This window comes from Ischnura elegans, chromosome 8 (genome assembly GCF_921293095.1).
Source record: "Ischnura elegans chromosome 8, ioIscEleg1.1, whole genome shotgun sequence".
Classification (NCBI taxonomy): domain Eukaryota; kingdom Metazoa; phylum Arthropoda; class Insecta; order Odonata; family Coenagrionidae; genus Ischnura; species Ischnura elegans.
Window position 1 is genome coordinate 47,363,845 of NC_060253.1, and position 24,396 is coordinate 47,388,240.

Consider the following 24,396-nt stretch of genomic DNA (forward strand, 5'->3'; position numbering starts at 1 on the left):
TTTACTCAGACACCCAATAGTGAGCATATATTTCAATTTCAATTAATTTATTATCGTGGGCCATTTGGCCCATGAGATAATTTACAGGTTTACAACAATTCAGTAAAATTCATTTAACAAATGTTCATAAGGAAAAAAACAGTACATCAAGACTCAGTAATTGCAAAAAATAGAGAAAAAATAAAACTACAAACAAAAACAAAATATAAACCTATACATGCATATACATACAATTGCATCACGAATGCGGATACCCGGGTATCTAGCCACACAACATTTTCAGACATTTTAAATACATTTGAAACAGTACCACAATTTATTCAAAGAAAAATATTCAGGTGTAACAGAAAAACGTAGGACCAATGAAAAATTATATCATGAATACAGATACCCAAGTATCTAGCCACACAACATTTCAGACATATGAAATACATTTGAAACAGTATCACAATTCATTTAAAGAAAAATATTCAGGTGTAACAGAAAAACGTAGGACCAATAGAAAATCATATCATGAATTATAATTATACTCTATAATTCTATATTTATTTAATTCTAGATATACTCTATAATTCTTTCTCACAGTTGCAGTTGCTGCTGGCTCAGTCGATGTGGTGTGTGAGGAGTGGGAATGAGAATGGACATTGGCTGAGTAGGCCATGAGGGGCGAGGAGATCACGACCATCTTCGACCCGAGGCGTACAGCAGGGGCGGGGCCTTCGTCATCATCTGGGGGCCGCCCCGCCCCACCTTCTGTCGTCATAGTGACGGCCCCCGACAGTGGGGGTGACGTGGTGGCCAATGGACCTTCCTCCCCTCAGGCGCCAGCACCCGGCCAACTGCACCCACCCCCTGCTCCTGCTCCTCCTAGTTGCAACTCACCCCACAATCTCGGTGAGTCATCCTTGCTTGGAGGCCTGAATTTGCATTCACTCTCACCAGGTGCGTTTGGCAGAAGACTTTTCCCTTTTTACAGTTCAGGTTAGCGCCAATTGTTAGTGTCTGGCACAGCGTAAGGTTAGCGTTTCCAAGAATGTATCTGAATAGACACCCTTCATTAATTTTCCCATGCTGTGTAGTTTGTCTTTGCTGGATTGACCATTTTTGCTCTCCTTTCCCTTTACCTAAGTTATTTGTTAAGTCCACTCTTTGAAAACAAAACTCCCCTTTTGTTCAGCTGCCATTTTGAGAGAGGTCATAAAATGGATATTTGAGGGTAAAAATAAGATGTTTATGCCCATAAGATGACAGTGTGCAAGATTTTTGATCGAAAGAATATCACATGCTGCTTTGTGGCGGTGTTTCATGATTTATAGTGGTCAGAGAAGTCAGGGATGTGTCAGGGAAATAATGATTGGGACTTAATAGTCTTAGAAATGTCAGTGAAATTAAAGCATGATGGTGAAAAATTCCAGAAGCGCAGCAAAAAGATGGAAATTTTGGTTGAATGCAAGGAGTGTTGCTATGTTCAAGCCATTAAGTTATGTTACCGTCCTGGCTGGGTGCCACAGGACTTGACTTAATTTCTTTGAATACCCTGCTGCATTTTCCATTAAAATCCCACTATGTGACTGCTTTACCATTAATATAAAGTCAGGGAAATTTTTTTATTCGAAATGGAAATCAGGGAAATGTAAGAGAAATATAAATGGAAAGTTGGTATGAACCCTATTAGTTGATTGCTAGGAAGAATTGGTGGCTATCAACAAGTTATGTACTCCTGGAAGTAGTAGTACAGCTTGAACTGCTAAATGGCTTACTATACAATCATTCTGGCTTTACTAGAGCAGCGTGGTGGGTACAGTCCCAATGTGTGAGCGTATTTTTTGTCTTCTAATAACCATGAATTTGACCATCATCGACAATTATACATAATTCTAGTAGACATCTAGTCTCCAAAAGATGGTTGGTTCACAATAGAGCATCACCACCGAAGAAGCCATCCCAAAATGCCAAACAACAAAACACAATAGGAATTTGCCAACATGGCTATCAAGAGTAGACACCTGAGTGGTAAAAAAAAATACAATGGAAGCATGAAAGATGTTTAAATATATGTAAAACACAACAATCTTTTCTCACTTTCTTATCTAATTCTTATTGAATTGTAATTATTTCATAGCGCTCATATCTATTTTGAACAAGGGCAAAAACTGTTGGTTTCGTGTAAATATTCTTAACACATTCAGTGCGGATGACATATATATATGCCATGAAGGCTTTTCCACTCAGGCGGAAGACATAAATGTATGTCTTCGGGAGTTCGTTTTTCCGCTGGTCACTAGGGTGCTCCAAGCGTGCCTAGCGTTACTTTTTCACCCTCCTGCAGTTCGGGAGTGACCTTACATCATTGCAGAAGTATCCGTTCCTTGTTCTACGTGTTCCTTCATTTTTAGTGTTTTTTTGTTTTCTTTAGTGCTATTTTTGGAACAATTTGGCAGGTTGAGATTTTTCTTTTCATTTCCTTCACCTCTTTTTCATTATTCTTATTGTAAATATCATCATCATGTCTTACAAATGGATTATTTTTTTTAATTTGTTTTTTTACCTTCATTTTTAATTTATTCATATTTTATGTGCAATCACAAAAATTATGATTAGACTAACTTTTTTATTGAAGATATTTATCCCCGTTTCAGACTCACTACATTATAAAAAAATGATCTTAGTGCGGTGCTTCAGTTAATTATGTTATATTTGAATTTCTTTAATAGGAACTTTTTTTATTATTGCAAATTACCTTTATCCTGGGTGATTTTTTGGGTCTTTTTCCTACTTTTACGGCATATTTTCTCATTCGTTTTGCTAGGTCAATTACCAATCCTCTATTCATTTCGATTTTATTTCATTTTCTGAATTATTCATACGTCTTGGGGTTAGTTGCAGATTTTCTTCCTTTTCATAAAAACTAACATATTAATCACATATGCAACACTCCATTACACAAATTGTACTATTTTGCTGGATAATTTTTAAGGCTCAAGGTTGGAGTTCCTCCCTACCAGCGGCACTCCCAGGGATTATTTCAACTTGCAAATGATATTTTCTTTGAAATAATCCTCTCATAGACAGAGAAAAATGCAGAAAGCATTTTCCTCCGAAATCCTTCACCAAGGGCCTTCACTAAGGGTATAATGGATTGGAAGCCGTTGGGCAGGGAAGAACTGGAAACTTGGCTGGGCCTTCTTCTCCACATGGGCGCAATTAGGGTTAGCACGATTTCTAACGATTGGAGGAGGCCAGAGTTAGTGCGAGTACCGATATTTGGGAGAAAATGTGCCATGATAGGTTTTTAGGAATGATGCAGGCTCTTCATTTCTCTGCTAACCGTGAAGGCATCCGTAGGACAGTGACTACGATTTGCCCAGAATGTGAAGGTCAACCAGGGCTCTGTCTAAGGCCTTGCTTTCAAATATATCATAAAAATTTGTAAGAATTTTTATTGAAATGTTTCAATTTTGCAATAACTCTGAGGTAACATAGATTTGCTTTGATTAAAAAAAATGTTTATTTCATAAATTTATATTTTTATTGCCGTTCATTGTGTGTTCTACTTCTGTTACTTGAAAAAAAATCTACGGCCTTTGAAACAAAAAAATTACACGTAAAGACTAATTCCAAGATATTTTCGTCATTAACCTAAGGAATCAACGGTAGAAGAAGTATTATAAACGGAAATATGAAAAGTTTACTCCTTCACACAAGTAAAATTGCATGTGTGTAATGCGGGTAGCGTGAATTGTCAATTACTGGTGACGGGTGGCATACATGTATGTCATTAACGTTTTTAGAAACAAAAAAAATTGCAAATTCTGTTGTATTACTTCCAACACCACTGTTATGAAGGAAAATCACCCATCCGTCACTGGAGGTTATGGCGAAAATATCAACTGCATTGAATGTGTTAATAGCATTATGTAAGTTGTCGTTAGTGACTACATGGGTAATGTCACTAGTGGCACAACTTCAAAACTCACTCCTCCTCAGAGGCAATGTTTCCTCAGCATTCACATATTCGTAAGATTCATTTTGCATAGGATTTTAACCCTGCAGGACTCGCTCCCCTTTTTGGAACGCGAGTACTCGCGCTGAGCCTGTCAGGCTCAATTTTCTTTTTCAAGTCCTCACCTATTAAAGTCGATTATTATTCCTCTTCTTTTGTTTAAATCAAACTAATATTGCTGAAATGGTCCATTTCATGAAAATCAAGTCCATTTACATCTGATAAAATATGTAATTATTTCTTCATATCGAGTATGATATAAAATAGATTACTATTACTTGTTATTGATTTATTGACTCGTTAAACCACTACACAGTGTTAATATTAGAACAGAAAAAATATTATAAGGCAAATTTAGCAATGAACATTATACTGCAAGCATGCACTATACAATAAATGTGTATGCTCGAGACAAATACCCTTTCTACTATTTTTGCAGACATACCCGGTAAATATATTTTTCGTGTATCCACAGTCTGCACACATTTTTCAAATTCCTTTCATTTTTCAAAAAGTTTGGATTCTTTGTTCTTGTAGTTGCATTTGGTTAATCTTTTATGTTAGTCTTGATAGGCTCGTCTTAAAATTAGCCCTAACTCTTTGGGGAGCGATTTTATGGTTCCCCTTCTTTACACGTGTTCATCTACGAGCCCAGCTGACAATTGCCTAAATAACGCTCTCTGAGATTTTACTTCTAAGTTTTTTTTTTTCCGAGGTAAAAAATGTAGGAATTTACCACAGCAATATTTAGCATAACTTTAATACTTGGCATAGGACAACGCCGTGCATTTCTTGATACATTGTATGCTGTTCATAACTGATCTAGTGTATCTACTCCCGATTTTGTCATGTCATAAAAAGGTATCATTTCTGGCTTTCTTTCATCTCCACTACATTCATAATTTTTTTATTATAGTTCATGGTTGATATCATAAACACAAATTTATTCTTTGTTGGAGTGTATGACGCAAAAAAACAGTTCTAGCAGAAATCAAATAAACTGTATTTTTTATTTTTTGTTTCAACGAAAAAAGTAGCAATTCCCGCTTATTTTTGCGAATTCTTCCAACCACGGCAAGTTGGAATTTCAAGAGTTCATTTACTAAACAAAAAACTGGCAAATACATTGTCAATCGAAATATTTCTACCAGTACTGCTGATGGGGAGTATAACCTCATCACGATATCAGAAGGGCTGTTGTTGACCAAAAACGATCCGTCAGGTTGTTTACCAGCATACACTTCAAAGTTCTGAGTATAAAATATTCTAGCATCTACCTAGCAAAGCAAAATTTTTTATCCCGTATTTGTTGGGCATACTAGGGATTTATTGCTGGAATGCGAAAAAACCTCGAAAATCCACAATTTTCTCATAAAGGGTTGTGAATTCACCAATAATGTAAGAACTTTTACGATTGACTGTCAAATTTTTCAAATAACTCATGAATTGCAGCTATCCTATCATTTTTTGTCTTCGTTGATGTTATTCATTGTATTTTCTATAATTTTCGCAATCAAAAAATCACTGCCAGCATGCTGAAACAGAATACTCACGGTTTTGTGGCGGAAACTGGCGCAGTTGAAACTTCAGCGAGAAGAGCACCTCCTATATCTGTGCACTCTCTAGTCAGAATGACCATGTGCTACGAATTTTATGGCCACCGAGTGGCGAAGTGAATACACTTCTCGAGAAGAGGTGTAATTATAACGAGCTGTAACTTATAATATTGTGTGAAATCAATACAAGTAGCTTACTTTGCGTCAACTATAGCGCGCTTGTAATTACAGTAGGAAGAGCAACAATGGCTTCTCAGACATACACCCATGTAAATATTTTAACTTTCAAAATATCAAGCCAATTTGGCAGAAAAAGAACCTTTACTAGGAGTATAGTGTTAGAGGCTATCCATAACAGCCTACATTGTATCTATACAGGCAATCAGAGAAAAAGAAAAGGCTAAGAGTGAGAATCAAAAATGTAACGCGAGCACTCGCGTAGAGCCTGAGAGGCTCACACCGCGTGCATGCGAAGCAAAAGTATCATATTCCAACCTTATGATAAGTTCATCGGGATATTCTGCGCATGTAAAACGTTGCTAAAAGAGTAAGGAAAAGGTAGAGAAAATCTGAGCGCATCATTGAGAATTGTGGAAGAACTATTAAGAAAATATCAACAATGTGAGCCTATCAGGCTCAGCGCGAGTTCCGGAGGGTTAAGACTCTCATTTCAGGTATTTTATATTTCTTTAGGTATTTTAAAAACACGTTCAGAAGTTTGTGATGATACCAGTTAAGATACTCTAGTATTTGAGTAATAGTTGTACTTCATTATGAAGCTCATGTCATTGAATGAGAGTGGTCTAAGTGGAAGACAGGAAATACAATCTTTCTAATTCATTACTTAGGAATCACTTTGCACCAGCGTATGAATTAAATTCTGCTTAAATATTTATGTACTTTTTACTCCTTCTAAGGTTGCTAGTACACGGCAATGTATTATAAATCAAGTCAAGTACTCTATGTAAAAAGTTAGAATTTAAACAAATGAAAAATGTGTAAAATTGCTAGATTTGAGGTTATGAACCGTGTAAATAACATAACATTTCACTCTAGCTTTGTGACATGTATGCAATATTATTTCAAGGGAATGGGAAAGGTATGACATTCTATCACTTCAAGGTCACGTTAAACACGCTACTGCCTTTACTCACAATCATTGGGAACATGATGATACATCCTCCAATTTTGTTTGTGCTTCCTTGATCAGGTTGTGAGAGTCATGGTCAGCAGGTGTCAACTGGACAGGGTCAAGATGGAGGTGGACGGCGCAGGGCATCTGCTATGCAGAGTCTGCGCAACTTCCGCAAGTCATGCTGCTCGAGGTCAGCACGGAAGGTATGAAAGCATATGCCAGTTATGGCTTCTTCCATCCTTTTAAGTTGTCCCTCCAATGGGTACGTAATGATTTAATAAATACATTTGGAAGATCATGAGTATGCAGAATGCATGTAGGGTGCTCTTGGCAGGGGTCTTCCACGGTTGGTCAGAATTGACTGTCTCCTGCAGCCAATGAACACACTCAGCTGGCCTCGGTGGCGGTGGGGAAGTCCTCGCCTGCCAAACGCCGAAGGTCGTGGGTTTGAATCCCACCTGTGTAGGTGGTCCCAATCCAGGGCATGGATGTTTGTGTCGTCCTTCATTAATCCTCTGTTGTAAAGTAAATAATTAGGGGAAACAAGGGAGGAATGGGACAGTTAAAATTTCTCTCTTGGTTTAAGTTTTTTAGCTCTTGCTTTTCTCACATGTATGAGGAGCAGTAGCTGCATTTCCTCCTAAAATGGCTCCTGGCTCACATCTCTCATTGTGAGTTAAGAAGAGGATATTGGTTTTCACACCAATTTTGGAAACTTTTGTGAGATGCTTTAACTTTAAATTTCTATTATTTTAATTATGACTTTCTCTCGCTGGAAGGACTGATGAAAATGCATGTCTTTTAGGCTTATAACTGATAATTATAATAACATTTAGTTGTTTTTTAAAACCTAATATTACATGTGAAATACAAAATGGCCCTTAAGGGAGGTCTGGTACATCAGATATGTGGGAGTAATGGGACAGTGTCCCACTCCTTCCAAGCACTATTATTTTTTTGTTTTATTTTATAAGGAGTGCTGATTTTTAGTATTATATAATAGGGTAGTTTCCTTCATCAAAGAAAACGAAAAGCATTGATTTCGATTCGTTACCCACCATTAGTGTATTCAAAATATACAAATTATTTCGTTTTAGAAATAGCGGTTTAGACAAATGGCAATGGTCCATTTTTATCCTCATTTGAAAAGGGCCAGATTGGCACCCATGCAATGCCACTCCTCGTGACGTCACAGGGACCTAGTTTCTATACGAGAAGATAGGAGTTATACATCGTCTGAGGTTACCAATGCATGCATGAGGCGTAGAGCTCAGGGAAATGTGTCTTAATAATCACTTATTAAAACTGGCTAAGGTCGGAAAGTTTTCTTCATTTGATAAGGTATTAATAATCCTTATTTAAGACAAGCGCTACCAGCCAGCAGGGTACTCAGCTACCCGCTAGCAGTCTGCGTCATATCAGCGCTAAGCCTCGCCTCAAGGTCACCTCACAGGGGGGCAGCAGGACCCAGAAATAAGTCTCACGGAGAGATTTCCCTGCATTCATACTTTCGAGTCGCGTTTTCGCTCGCTTGAAAATTTTCACTTTTCACTTAATCGCGAAAAATAGATATCGTCATTTAAAAATCTAAATGCGTGAAATACGTACTCCAGGTGTAATAATCTTTCGATTTAGGCAGTAAAAAAATAATAGGAAACCACCCTATTATGTCTAATAAGTAATCCAGAATGGTAATAGTGAAAAAGTCCAGATATGCTACCGGTACCAAATTTTACCATTCTGGAAGCTGTGAAGATGGTTTGTGATGAAGGCAAAAGTGTGAAAGAGGTAGCAAGAGTAAATAAATCATCAAAATCTGCATTATCAAGACATGCAATGAAAGCATTGGCTTCCAAGGACAAGGACAGTGTAATTTTTCAAAGCAATCTGCTATGTGGAATGGTTTTCCTCTTTTGTACTACACAGGGAAAGGTTTTAGTAATGACTATGATGATGGAGATACTGTAAAATTCATGCGAAAATGGGGAGCCAATTTAAAAATTTTCCTCCCTGAACAAGAAGATATTAGTTTCATATAGAAAAAAGATATTGTTCAAAACTTAATTCTCCAATTTTCTTTGAAGACACTGAAAAAGTTAAACCCTTGCTTACATTTACTACTGATACCGTAAATTGTATAAATGTGATCATAAATAACTACAATATCTATTATTTACATATTTTGAATTAATCATTTATTTTTTCTTACCATTTTTGCTCCTATAAGTTGTGTCCCATTCCTCCCACCTAACCGTCCCATTCCTCCTGGAATGAGGGAGGACTGGGACAAATGTCATATGTTCAGAAAATGCTAAATTCCACAGTAATCGCCCATTCTAATTTCTTGAGGAATTTTCTATGGAATGTAGAAGGGTCAAGGCAACTAAGGATTGCAAAAATATTTAATTTAAGCAGCTAACATTTTCACAAAAAATTGTATTCCAAAATGTGTTCCAGTCCTCCCTAGTCTCCCTTACTCATTAAAATAACAAGGTGGAAAAGTGCAACCATCTTCTCATATGTTTAGCTTCAGATTCCTTGCTCTTGAAAATACGAAACCATGTAACTTCATTCTTTTTGCGAACTGGCGCTATCCTAAAACTTTTGAGGTTTCCTTTGAATCATTTCTTTCAGTTTTCCCCCTCATTATTTTTCTCTTGTAATCAGTATGCCTTATGTGATGGGCTATTCACCAGCTCTTTCTCCAGTGCATGGTGCTTCACAGTTCCATTTCTACTTCTTCTACTCAATACACCCCTTTGTTTCTCACTCTATCCATTCCTTTGATATTCAGCACTTGCTGCCAGCTCCAGGTCTTAAAGTTGCCTTTTTTTCTCCTAAGTTTTTCCTAATGGCCCTATTCTCATTGCAGAATGAGAATGGGACGAGAAATTGAAGGCCCTGTAGCTCCACTTGTCTCTTTAATCTCTCTTTTGTGCTTTCTTTGCACATGTTTGTCTCATCTTTGCTTTCCATGCACAGATGTACTGTGGTGTGTGTGTGACGGTTTGCGTGACAGCATCATGGGTGGGTGCCACGCATTCCATCAAGTACCTGTACCATGTGGGGCCATCGGAGCCGTTGCCTGAGCTAAGGGTGGACCCACTGGGAGGTGATGTTGGTGGCGTTGTACCAGCCCCCCCTACAGGTGGAGACCCCAGTACACGCCTCCTACTTCCGAATCCTAATAAGGTGAGATTCTTTTTCTGTTTGCCCAAAAGGATAATCTGAAGAAAAATCTTTGTGTTTTTATGCTCATTGGATGATCTCCGATTTCTTTAGGAACAGCAAATTAGGTTTTGCAGATGATAGGCCATGTTGCTCAAATGAAAGAATCAGGATTCTTTATCTTTTCCCTTCCTCTCTTATCCCTACCACTGAAGGAGTCAGTGCTTTCCTTATCATGCTGGCATCTCTCTCTTTTTTATTTTGTCTGTCATCCCCTCTCTGACGCCCGGGAAATAAAGTCTCGGGCTCTGGAGGATGGCACATGATTGTATACTGTAGTCCTCCAAGGTTCCATTTCTGTTCGCAGAAGAGTTTTGGTTTCTCTTCGTCTCAGTTGGTACCATATAATTTTATCAAATTATTTTCAGTGTTTCGTCTGCAGGGAGAATAAATTTAAATCATCAGTTATATTTTAATAATGCCGTATGAATTCCCTTTTACATTTTCTTTGGAACAGGAAGTTAGATTTGTTGAGATTATTGAAAAAATTTTATCTGATTGTGAGATATAGCATTTGGGGAAAGGTATTTCATTATTATAAGAGAGTGGTTATGGTGGGAAATGGCATGAAATGGAACATAGGTAAATTTACTCTGAATGCCTAAAACAAATGCCAATATGTAAAGTGAGTTAAAAATCATTTCTTAGCAACAAAGTTGAATAGAGATATCAGAAATAGTATGATTTAAGGCAATGTTTATGTAAAAATTTAAAAGTTCATAAATTATATCATTATGTTTCTCAAAACTTTCGTAGGTTGTTTAAGGTGATTATGCATTTGCACACAAACTTTGATCAAAATCTGCAACCCTTAGTATGAATTGTTTGTTGAGTTGAGGGGAAACGATTCGAGGGATAAATTATGTATCTTATAATGATTGAATCTTCATTGGAACTGGTGGGTCATACAGGTGACTAATAATGAGCATATCTGGAACAAAAGTTCTTTTGTCATTTTTTATTAGGTTGATGTCATGCAGAATTATTAAGATAATATTCTTTCCTCATTGAGGTATGTATGGCTCATAATTATCCACTTCAACATCTCCAGTGAACAACAGGTTACTCGCTGCAGCTTCATGAATCATATGGTGAGGCATTGACTCAATGAATTCTGGGTGTCTATTGTGTTCCAGTCACTCCATGTTGGATATCAATAGATACCTTCTGCTAGCTATGCCATGCAGGGGTGAATTCTGCATCAAGTTGGGGGAATTATGACCTGGGTCCAGGGAGTATGGAATACCACCTAGGAGAGATTTTACTGTTAAAACTTTTTTGTAGGGAGTGCTATGCTCTACGATAAATAAAACTCAAACTTCTCTCACATATGGGACTTGTAACCATGCATTTGTATATAGGCTTCATTTACTCCTTTACAAGGATAAAAAACTATTAAACAAATAAAAATTAAAACTTTTTGGGAATAAAGGAATTAAAGTTTGTAAGGTTCTCTATTATATTGATAAGGGCACAACCCGGGTTTCTTAACGTAGTTACATCTTCAGGTGAAGACCTGAAGATGTAACTATGTTACAAAACCCGGGTCATGCCCATAGTAATATAATAGTGAACCTTACAAAGTTTTATTCCTTTATTTCCAATATGGAGAGGTTTCACAAAGTCAAGCCTGAAGCTATCAGTTATATTTTAAAACTTTTTGGTAAAATTTGGTTGGAGGTCATGACCCCTCTGAAACTACCCCTAAACCTGCCCCTGATGCCATGAGTGTGTAGTGTGGGTCACTCTTTGCAAGCTGAAGTGAATGCTTTTTGTGATCGACTAGCCTTTCGAGGAGGTGAGTGAGCAATTGAATCTGCTTGTTTGTCAGGTGCCCCCGGCATACGACGCGCCCTTCCTCACAACGTGGTTCTGCACCAACTGGACGATCCTTTTCTTCCCCATCTATGCCATTGGGCACTTCCTCGCCTCTCCCTGCCACTCCAAGAAGTCTGCGCAGCAGGAGGAGCAGGCGGAAACGTCGTCCGGGCCTTCACAGGTTCCGCCCCCCAAGCGCTCTCGCTGCTGGCGCTCCTGCTGCTCTTGCTGCTGTTGTTGCCTGTGCTGCCGACGGCGTCGCAGGCGCAGGGATGGTGGGGGTGGTGATGGAGGGGAGGCAGGTGGAGGTGGGGGAGTGGATAGGGGAGGCGGGGCAGCATCATCGGATGCTGACACATCATCTTCTTCGTCGTCATCGGCCTCCTCTTCCTCTGAGGATGAAGGCAATGGGTACGCCAAACATTTCCTCCCTGCATTCACAATTTTGTTGAATATTTCCAAAGGCATGACAATTGGAATGCCTGCTAACGTTAAGGAAAAAATATATCTAGTCTTGTACTAGCAGTAAGTCTCTCATGATCAATTCATTCAAAATATTCATTCAAAATGAATTGATCATGAATTCAGCAAGCATGTAGATACTCAATCTCATATTTATCTTGCTGTGACACGTGTGTAACCTTTGAGCTGTGGGAGTTCACGATTTTAGCTGCCAGACAATGCAGAAGAGACCTCCTGTGTTGGAGGAACCCCCTGTCGCAAGAGCTGGTCTAGTTAAGCCCCTTAGCGATCCTTATGGCGTGGGAAAGTGCCCAAGTAATAGATATCCAGGCAGCAATAAAAATTTTGGGTAAATCCCGCAGTCAGTGTGCAAAATTCATAAGAATGTTCCAGCAATCTAAGGGTTAAACAGGTTCAATGCAAGTATGAGCGCGTAGACATTAGAAACTTCTCCATTTCAAAATTATTTAATTCAAGAGTAATACTGTACATATTTAATTTCGGGGTTGATGATTGTGTCCATGATGAATGTTTGCAGCGGTTCGTCTTCATCAAGAGGGTCCTCTCCTGAGAGAGGAGAGGGAGGGAGGAAACGCAAAAAGCGGAGGAGGCGCGCGACAGTCCCTCCATCGCTGGCCCCGTCATCCCCTGCGGTGGCCTCCCCGCAACCACCTCCCCCCTCACGCTCCACCTCTTGCTGCAACTGGTGTGCATGCCGCAAGGAACGCAAGGCTCACCATCACCACCACCACCATCATCACCACAAGGCTGGAGGGCGACAGTGCTGCGATTTGCTTGGCGACACCATGCAGAGGTTCAGAGACAAGGGATTCACCCCAGGTGAGTGAGATGCCCTCCTTGCTGCTTCATGGCTGTGGGCAAGCAATTATGACATGCTTACTCAAATTCACATCATTCATTCTAATTCAATTCATCAAAAAATGATTTTGTTCAAAAATACAGCAGGAAATGGCCCTGAATCAGCTGTAAAGGCTTGGATACATGGTATATTAACACGTACGAGTTGATATGTGAATGCGGGAACAAATCTGGTGGACCAGAACAGAAAATTTACCTATGCATGAACCAAATAAGAATGAATTTTGTATCATTAATTTCATGTTCATTCATTCATACAAGTTGGGTGGTTAGACTATTAATTTTGTGCTCTTTATTGGGCTTAAACATTTGGACTTGAATGTGTTAATTTTCCATGTAATCAGGCCTTAAGGGCCATAGAGCAAAGGCTTCAAGAATATTTTCATGTTGTTTGTTAGGTTACCAGTAAAGGTTTTTGTTCATCAAAATAGCCAACAAAATGCAAGGTGAAGGAGTTCTGCACTTGATGGATGAACTTTTTATTTTGCTCCTGAATTTTTGGATATTAGGTAAAATTGCGATTCCCTTGTCACTGGTCAATGCATTGAAAGTGATGTGGGTGCATAAGAAATGTTATGCGAAATATTTGCATATTTTTTGCTGGATAAATCACAGCCACTCACTAGTGGTGTAAGATAATGCATTTAATAATTGCCATAAAACAGTATATGCTATCATCCCAAAAATAATATCTTACATAACCTAGGACTAAAATAATATCTTTGATATTACATAACCTAGGACTGTATGGCAATGATTGTATGTGCAAGGAAATTGAAGAATTAAATTTAAAACTATTCTAACCATATGAATTCACCGGCATTAAAGCATCCTTGTATCTAGTTTTGCAAATTTCTTGAATCAACCACTGCCAGCTCAAATTGACTCAATTTTCAAAAAATTCTTTGAGTCGAGTCAGGTATTTTTCTTCAGATTTTCAGTTGTTCTCATACCCCTTATTTTTAAATAATATTATAGGGTTTATTCTCCACAAATGTTAATTTAGGATTACATTCATGGGGTTATGAGATTTATCGTTGGTAGCGGTGGCAAATGTCAGTGGGGATATTCTGGAAATGGCTCTGCCTTATTCTTGAACATTATGAGTGCTCATGTTGGTAGGTTCACTCTCTCTGTTGCTTTGGCACAGCTCGCTTCCTGACGCGATGCTGTCTCTTCTGCCTCCTGTGGGTTGGCTACAACTATATGTACGTCCACTCTTTGCGCATCCTGTTCTCAACGGATGCCATGGCCCTGTATGCCACCCATGCCTGCTGCGTCTACCTCCTCTCCTGGGTACTCCTCCACCACCAGTTTGTGGGTGTCAGGGTGAGTGGATGTGTGTGCATTGTGTATGCTTGCTTGCTCCAGTTCAACACAAGCTGCCTTTTTAAGGTGAAATGCACAAGCACCCGAGAGTGTGACATGTAAAGTCATCTACGTATCTTTCCTCAAAAACACCTTGGTTAGTGAAATGAGTAAATGAATTAAATGATTCTGGAGATAATGAATCAAGTGAAAAACAGTTCTGTAACTTCATCTTCATTGTGCAATGATTTCAAAAACCCATATCACTTCTCTGGGACTTTTCAGATAAATAGTTGTGCAAATGATAATGTCTCCCCTGCATCATCATCTCAGGGAGCAATAGTGACAATTAGTGACAGGAATGGATGATTAAGGAAATGTTACCTGCTATAGTAAATTACTCTAATTGTTCCCTGGAAGGTTACTCAGAATCTCCCCCAGATCAGTTTTTCCATCATGGCTTATTTTTCGATGCATGAGTCATGCATTGTCATCACGTCAATTTTGATTCCCTGATTTGGATCTTGTGATGAACTTGTGCATCAAAATGTCGTCCGTGATGGAGAACCTGACCCAGGGGAAATCCCAAGTAACCTTCCACGATACTATATGCCCAGAAAGGCTGCAATCATTATTTACCCTAATTGTTAATTTTTATGGAGAGTACAACTCTTTGTCTGTCAGATGAACCAGTGGCCCCGTTTTGATTAACAGCAAATGGCTAGTATTGGTCCCAAGGTCTCTCTCCCCCCTTCCCTTATGGCTGCATGTCAACCCCTGACTGGTTGTGCGAATGGTGGAATTGGTTTTTAATGTGTAGAATCTCTTCTGGTTGCAGATTGTGGCTGTGATAACGGTTGACACTGGCATCGCTCTGTTGGCTTACATGGACGGAATCACAGGCAGTCCTACGCTGGGATGTGTACTGCTGGCAGCATGTGCTGCTGCTGGATCTGCTGTCTATAAGGTATACAAATAATCTTGCCTCTGACCAAAACTCTCTTTGCTGCTCAATGATGTGCTCTGTGCTTTTCTCCTAAATTGAGCAGCTCCTTCCCATATTGCTCCTTCTGCATGCAGACTAGCATTAAACTTAATAATTTGCTACAAAAAATGGAACACCATGAGGTCTTCTGTTCAATAATGATGCATTCATTATTTTGATGATATTGTGGCCATCGTATTGATTTGATATTGATTTCCACACAAGAAATTGTACTTTGCTGATAAATCTATGTATTTTTGTGTGTGTTTATGGATAGAATATCAATGTTCTGATGAAAAAGTACACAGTTTAGAGTGCATAGAAAAATGCATACTTATTCTCTTATATTTTTATTGAATAGCTCTTAACAATTGGCCAAAAGGAACCATTTAACGTAAAGAAGAGAATTTTCTCTACATTCTCAAACAGTGTGGCAACTTGTGACCATGCTGGCTGTACAGAAGTGTGAATAGTGGTTTTTGTGCTTGTACGTAACAGCTCGGAGAATTTAAAAAAATATACAGTGGCAAAAAAAAATGATTACCTAATGTCCATTGCTGCTGGATTACAAGCCGTACAAAAACTCAGTGGAGTATTCAACCTTTTTTGGTATTCATTGCTATGAAATTTCAGGCATTGTGGTTACATTTTTATGGCCATATTCCCTACTTTCAATTCCATCAAATATAGATGAAGCTGTGTTCATAGAAATAATAACAATACAGACAAATAAAGCTTAAAAGTGAACATTTCTTGTACAGAGGCTGTTGCTGTCCCCTCTCTGGGTATCCCAACACTTCACTCTGGCCAGAGTGTGGGTTGTATTGTTCAAGAGTGTGATTATTGCATCCGTAGGTGCTTTTCAAGAAGGTGATGGGTGAGGCATCAATGGGACAGGTGGCACTCTTCTTCTCCATCGTCGGCCTGCTCAATGCCCTCCTCCTGTGGCCCCTCCTGCTCGCCCTCTACTTACTTGGAGCCGAGACCTTCCACTGGAACCACCTGCCCTGGCTCGAGCTCCTGCTTGCTGGCTCACTTTCCCTGCGTGAGTTGCCTTAAGAACGTCATATGCCCAACCAAATCACTGCTCTGGTTTTAACCCTAATGGTCCTGAATATAAGTATTAGAGCTATACACCCTTGAATAGATATTGTAAGATGAAGTGCTCCAAGAGCCTGAACATTTTGCACTTGTCCGCTTTACACCTACCCGGGTTATACTATATTGGTTTGCAGGGATGGACTTAATACCGCACGGTAGGTACCGCAGGAGGGACTCAATACAGCCTCTCAACCACCAAGCCTTGACATTCACTCACTCACACACACGCACAAAGATACACAGGCTAAAAATTCGCGGAGAATAAGCTCAAGAAGAGTGGGTCAAGATGTATACTAAGACAAGAGTATTCTCTTGTATTAGTATGCATCTTAAATAGATTTACATGATAACGTGAAGGCCCTACAACTCAGTCAATGATACCCATATCACGACAAATATCTGCATACACTACTTTTACATGTCTCTAACACAGGGAAGAATTCTCTATCAGGGACATATTTTGGTGAGGAAACTGGGAATCTTCTTAGGTCCTTTTTATGTCTATGCGTGAACAAAGTGTGTATTTCTGTCTAATTTTGTTTCAATAATTTCATTAGTTTTGGAGTGATTGGTTTACAGAAAAACAGTATCAAGTGTTTAGACAAGTAGACTAGTATGTTTAGGATCATTTTCACTGATACATTTGCTTAAATGAGTGAGTTAACTGAATAACTTTACCATTGCAGTGGCTAACCTGTTCAGCAGCTTCAGTGTTGCAGTGACGTATGACCTGTTCATTACTCTCGGTTACATTACAGCTGTGCCAGTCTCTGCCGGTATGTACACAGTAGGAACATTGTTGACCATTCAATTGCAAGCATTGAGAGCAGTAATTATTTCATAGATACAAATTGATGCTCGTTCTTTATATTCTTTTGAGACCATCCATTTACATTTATTGCATTTTTGCAAATGTTATAGCACTTTGAGGGTGGCCTGCTATAAAGGGGTGTCGTTCGTTTGTCCATTGTTTCAATGATATTGAAAATTTGTCTGTTACATGTGACTTAAGCTACTTGATTAATTATTATTTTATCTAAATTATATTTCTTCTTTATTTAGTTCACATGGTATGATATAAAATTAAATTATCTCTTACATTTAGACAGAAAAGAAATTTCATTAAACAGTGGGATACGTAATATTTCATCTTCCACCATTGTTGTTGAAATGCATATGGACGTAATATTACATGCAGTAGGTTAGTCTACTGTTCTGAGTGGCTGTGACACCTGGCTTATGGACTCACCCATGTGTTTGCCATGCATAGAGACCTGTAAGGGGATTTTGGATTCCCTTAAAATGGACGGCCTAGACATAATCAGTTGGGTCAATCGGCTTGCCACTCTGCCGGCAATGGGGGACTGGTGCCTGCGGTCTCCTTTTTCAGGGCTTGCTACAAGGTGATACATGTTGGTGGTACTGCTTGAGGTATAGGGATGTTTGTAGGACTCTGGAAGGGATACAAGTTAGGTGGGCCTATGCACTTGAGGTTCTAACCTGAAAGAGACCCCCCAATCGATGATTCAACATTGGAACCTTGATCCATTGTTCCTGCATTGATCGTTTTCCTGTTTTTATCATTCTGTGTTCCTCGTCCCAAATAAAGTTCCAAGTTTCTGTGTTCAGTAATTTTCAATTTTATTTTCATTTGTATTAGAAATGGGTGGAAAAATGCTTTTTTGGTAATGCAATTTTTGATATTTGAGTGAGGTATTCAGAAAGAATTAAGTACAGTGGAACCTGTTTAGTACGTTTCTGAAGGGACCACAAAAAATGAACGTACTAACCAGGAAAACGTGCTAACGAGGAAAGTAAATAATAGCAGTTGGGGTAATTGCAATCTGTGGAAAAGTCGTCATAATTACAATCACTATCGGTAGTTCTCGTAGGATCGCCTTCCTGAACCCTTTTAGCCTTTAAAATAAAGAAAATGGGTGCTACATTGAAAAACAATACCATGTGAATAAAAAATCACAATGTTTCATAGATTTCCCGAAGACAATTACATGAAAACGGCGTCTTTCTCCCGTGATTTATCCTAAATGTATTTATAGAAAGAGGACAAGTATAGCTAAGTCATTTCTTTTTTGTCACAGCATACTCGGAGAATATAAAAACAACCCTGAGTATGTCAACGGGTTGTTTTTAAACATCATAAAAATTTGACAAAATTATATTGACCTTAAATTACGGCAACAGCCGTACACATTCGCGCTTCTGGAATAAAGCCATATCGATTGTTATAGCGATCAATATATCGAATAATAACACGCAAGGTTATTAGATTACGAGGTAATTACAAGAAGATTTTATATTATACAGTTGAATTTTACTTTTAAAATTTGTTTAATGTCGTCTGCTTTCGTGCCGAGATCAAGTATTTTTAAGCTAAGCTTCGCGTGGAGATCCTGAGCATCGTCTGCTCCCGCAGCAGTAGTCAAATACGCACTTACTACGTAGCGTTGACGTCGTGCAGTACTGCTTTAGATAAAGTGGGAATTTGATAAGACTCATTTCTTCATCATGATAACTCGTGCAATAGCAACAATTGCTCACTCGTGAAATTTGTGCGCAGTGGGCACTACAGAGGCAGCAGAAGGTGAGGAGCTCGGGGTGGGGAAAATTGGGGCTTCTCATTGGCTGCAGTTTTGCATAGTCAGACATTCCTGATAAATGGCCATATTTTATTATTCATCGCGTCATAAGAATTGAGAAATGCATTTGGATAAATCACGGTCGAAGAAAGATATGTGGAATGAATGCAAGAATTTTAATGGCTAGTAATAATAAATTAAATCATGAATTCGGAGCTTTACGACCCTTAGTAAGATACTGGAGAACGAATTGCGGGTTGCGTCACGGCTAGCAATTGAGCGTACTAACCAGCAAAGCGCAATTTTTTCAAACGTACTAACCAAATACTTTTACCTGTATTTTGTTCCGATGGTACCGGGACCGAGAGAAATCGTCGTACTAAGGAGGAAAACGTACTAAGGAGGAACGTACTAACCAAGTTCCACTGTATTCGTATTCGAGAAAAAAGCTAATTGATCAATCTCTAATTTTTACAAATTGTTGTGTTTTTTACTGGACATGTGTTCTTACCTATTTAATCCATGCAATCGGATTCCTTGAAACATAATGTTCAAGCTACAACAACATAAAAGTTTTGAATAAAAAAATTATCTTTTAATAGCAAATTTTTTAAATCAGAGATTCTCTTCTTTCTTGGTATTATGCACTTCTATATTCTTCCTGCCTAAAATTTCTAATGGGCTCTTGTTCAATGAATCGCTCTTTAGGTGTATTCGTACATATTTATCTAGTAAACTGTCTCTAATAAATTTTCCCGCAGCTCTGGATGTGGTGCTGTATGGTGCTCACTTTGCTGGAATGAAGCTTGCAGGTATTGTTTTAATTTCCGTCGGTTTCTTCCTGGTCATGTTCCCGGATAACTGGCCTGATTACATCACACGTCTCCTCAGGTATGGTTTAAGATTTACTCTCTCCATTATGACTTTTTGTTCAAGTTCGCAAGGGAAACCTAAGCCAACTTTATTATGATAATGCACAAAAGTGATGGTGTTCATAATTGTAACAAGTGCAGATTGCGTGAAAACACTTAAACTATGTTAAAATGTTAAAAACTTCATGCTTTGTGGGTTGACAACTAAACAACCCTTAGGATTTGATGATAATACAGTTGCTCACTTATTGTTGGTGGCAAACTTACATTTGTTACCTGGCAATGTTCACATGTATGTGATAAGTTTATAACCATTTATGAAAGATGGAAGTTAGTATGACACATGGTGTAAACTGTTAGCATATAGTAATACTAGAGGGCATTTTGATACTACTTGCCATTGTGATGTGGTGAAGTAAATATTTTATAATACCCAATATATTTGGTAAGAAAATATGACTATTAGCATTCCTCAATGCACCATTCACATAAATGGTTCCTACATTGTGAACAAAAATAAAAACTGAAAGTATTTTGTCATGTAAAATGCTTCTGGTGATATATATTCAATGAATTGATGGGAGTGATAACTTTTATCTAGAAAACAGTTGAATTTGTGATAGATTGAGTATCTACGAAAGTTAAAGAGTTTCAGATTAAATGCTCTTCCTAAAAATACTGCAAACATTATGAAGGTACCAGCTATTTTATAAAATATAGTCAATACTGAGCTATGGCATCTAATAATCAATGAGGAATAATAAGTTAGTAACTTAACTGATTGAGAAAAATAGTTACTAATAAAATAAACTATTGTAATAGTTACAAAATTGTGAAATTGTTGCATTTAAATAAAAATAAAGTTATTTGCATTTCCATGATTCTCGTTAGTAATAATATTTCACAGATGGTATATTTCTATGGCAAAGCACCATGAAAGAAACAGGGATTTTATCACTCTTGAAATTTAATGGTAAATGAAGCTATAGCTTCTGGTTTCAAGGGATTTTCAATGTACACATTGGTTGCATTTTATTTGTGATTAAATGTTTGTTCAAAGAGCAAATTCATTGTAAGTACTTAATTCAACCAGGTTAAGAGCCAGAGATAAATATTATAATGAAATGATTGGCTCTATGGAACACATTTTGGGGCTCTTAGCTCTGTAGAATGTCAGTAGCCAGAAAAATTAACTTTTTTTTGGTGGGGATTTGGTGGGGATCCCTATAGGGATCCATTTTGTTCATAATATTGTATGTCTAAAATATTTTGGGGGGTTTGAACACCTTACCCCCGTTGCTGGTTAGGATCTTGGCCTTAAATATTTCAATTATTTACCTCAATTCAGAAAAGACAACACAGACACAATTGATTTTTCTGATTGCTGAGAAAGTTTGATTGTGAGCCCAAAGTTGAGAACTCGATGACATCATCAATTGATATTGCCTTTGCACGCTCCTTTTTACTTTGTCACTTGCATCTCTGCAGCTATGACTCACTGATGTGGCCATTTGATGCCTTTTCTCCTGATTTCAATTTTTTTGATAAGAAATCTCATCGTCCAACACTGCCGCCTCAATCCATACACATCCACACTTATGCACTACCATTCATGTATCATTTATTTATAAGTAATTGTGCATATATTTTACCTTCTTTCTGCTCAAGAATGCTGACTTCTAGCTTTCTCATATTTCTCTTATCACTATATTTATATTTTTTGCAAATTATAACCTTTGTGATCATTATGTGATTTGCTTCAAGAAGTTGTAACTTAACTTAACAATATAAATTTAGTACATTATTAATCTCTGCTTTTAAATTATTCTTCACTTTGAATTGATGAATGTTTGATTGGCTGTCTGTGATGTAGATAGAGCAACTCTCCCCTTGTGTCCCTGAAATGTGTCACAGATTTATAAGTGCACATGTTGGTACCCACTGCAATTATTTAACCACTCAAGGTGAGAAAAGAGTTTGGATGAAAGTGAAAAAGGTTCTTTTTGTTTTGTTTGGCTGGGAAGGCACTGTTGATGAAGGGGTTAAGATTGTGGGACGTGTATGCAACTTATTTGCTGTTCTGCTGTCATACATGTGTGTGTGTGTGTATGTGTAGCTCATAAATCTCCACAACTTTTATTGGGATTAATTTCAAAACTGTTCTAAGCATAACAATTTGTTACTTCCATACAGTCTGCCCTGAATTGATCCTCCTATTATTAATTGACTTCAAAAAGTTTTACGTACGTAAATTTTAATAGATTTACATTAAGCCAATTTGCCTAGATTTAACAATATCAAGGTTGTTACATATCAGTCTCAAGAAATGTCGATTGAACTTAGCTATCTAGTAGAGGGGAAGGAAGCTCAGGACGCCCCCTCGAAATGAGGAAAATTTTTAGCATTCAAGCTGTACATCACCCACCGCAAGGATCATAGAACTTCTAATCCATCTACTTGCACCATCATACTTCCTTATTTTTTTAAATATCAGATTAATTTTGACTATAAAATATGATGGTATGTCCTTTATTAAAATGAATTGATCAAGCCTTGCAAAAATCTTTGTTCCCTATAAAAATACATCTCTACACACGACTGCTATTTGGGACATGTTAGTTTACAATTGAACCCACCCGAAGACTGGAGAGGTTATCAAATTCTCCCTGAATGCCAGATAAGAGGATGGGTGTATTTTGTCTTTCTTTACACAGTGGATCAGAAGACTATTATTTTAGCTGATATTTTGCAGAGCAGTGAAATATCACCCTTTTTTGGGTTTAATACCAGTAAATTTTTACATAAATGAGAAATCATATTTATATCACTGTGCTTGTTTATTGAGAGAGTGAGTCATAGATGAAGATGCGATTTAATTTGAACACTGTATCCGTTAAACTGTGCAAACTGCACAGCTATTCCAGGTTTGCATATACAGCTTATCTCTGTGAGTGCATTCCCTAACTCTTATAATACTTTTGGCAATATTCATCCCATTCAATGAGTAGAGTCAGCATTTAAAATGGAGAGTTTCACAATGATGTATCAAATGGGAATTCAAGGAAGCTCAGATAGATTACTTTGTTTGAAATGGTATAGCCTTTTGACGAATCTGAATGATATTATTGAGGATCAAGAGAAGAGCAACACTGAAGGAAAAATATGTACCCTTGAAACAATCTTCATTGCATAGTGTACACGATTAAGTCTTAGCAATGAATCACCAATTAGTTTTACATGTGACCTTAGTGAGCTTCTGGCTACACCCCTTACTAATCTTACATTATTGAGAATCATATTCCTCAACATGTACACATTAATATACCATGTTGCAAGTATGCATATATTTTATTATTGTCGAAATCTTTGCTGAAGCAGTTGTCTGGTTAGCACATATGGAGGAAAAAACTGAAAAGGTTATGTAGTGTTCACTTGCAAGTTTCTGCTGTTGACATAGATTCACAACAGTTTTCTAAACAAGAGGATGCCAGCAAGATAACATTGTTAATCTTTGACAACATATACTTTTGTAGCCCGAAAATGTTGATTTCAAGGTCATGAAGTATCTTGGTATCGATGGTGATCAGGTTGCATATATTCAGCATACCTGTTGTCTTCTCACACGCTGCTTGCACTTATTTTATCCACACTCCAGGCATTATTGTACACCACACTGTTACAATTTTGTTTTCATGGCTGCAGTTGCTGAAATTCAATCATCATTTTGGCTGGCCCACCTCTGCTCTTGTCACTTCTCTGATCTATTCTCATTGGATGCCAAGATGGCATCTCAAATTGATCACTCTTAGACCATAAGTCAATCACCCAGTATGTATATTGACTGATGAGTCACTGATACAAAATAGAGAAGTTCCTTCAGCTGCAAATATTCTTCTTTTGTTGTCCCTCTTGACTCAGTTATCTTAAATTATGTCTGCCCAGACCCATAAGCTATTTCTAGGTACTTGTTCTCTAATCTGATTTGAAACTTATACTGAAAGTTTATAACCCTTTTCTCCATAATGACGTACTTCCATTTATGGTTGATTGAGACAAAAGGTTGTTATGTGTAATTGAATAGCATTTGATCAAAAAGTGTTGATCTGTTGTTATGTAATTTTTGTAAATGTTTTTGCCTGAAAGCTGAGGTATCATATAATTTAGATTTACACATACCTACTGCATATGAAATTTTGAGAGAACAAGAATTTATATCCTTTTTTGGTTGCATATCATTATCTCAATTGAGAATTGAGATGTGAACTTTTCAATAAGGAAACATTACTGTGGCACTCTCTTGCTGCAGCACCCTGCTTGTTTCATCTGACTATCCTCTCATCTTCATCTTCCATCCAAGCAAGTTGAGGGGAGAGGTCATAAAACAAGTATGTTAATTTAATGCTGATACTATCATGTGCTATTCTTATTTTCATAACTTTTTGCCAAAATATT

The 24,396-nt window shown here is 37.8% G+C and overlaps 1 protein-coding gene across 3 annotated transcripts in view; it reads left to right on the top strand.

Moving 5' to 3' along the window:
* Window positions 1-24,396, top strand: part of LOC124163338 (putative thiamine transporter SLC35F3) — an 85,310-nt gene that overhangs the window by 36,984 nt on the left and 23,930 nt on the right. For all 3 annotated transcript variants that reach the window (XM_046540172.1, XM_046540171.1, XM_046540173.1), the window contains exons 2-11: window positions 586-894; window positions 6,770-6,897; window positions 9,677-9,886; window positions 11,754-12,151; window positions 12,741-13,042; window positions 14,232-14,410; window positions 15,228-15,356; window positions 16,230-16,419; window positions 17,162-17,251; window positions 19,834-19,963. In XM_046540172.1, the coding sequence (XP_046396128.1) occupies window positions 660-894; window positions 6,770-6,897; window positions 9,677-9,886; window positions 11,754-12,151; window positions 12,741-13,042; window positions 14,232-14,410; window positions 15,228-15,356; window positions 16,230-16,419; window positions 17,162-17,251; window positions 19,834-19,963 (1,991 nt within the window). In that variant the 5' untranslated portion in view covers window positions 586-659. The remainder of the gene's footprint in view (window positions 1-585; window positions 895-6,769; window positions 6,898-9,676; window positions 9,887-11,753; window positions 12,152-12,740; window positions 13,043-14,231; window positions 14,411-15,227; window positions 15,357-16,229; window positions 16,420-17,161; window positions 17,252-19,833; window positions 19,964-24,396) is intronic.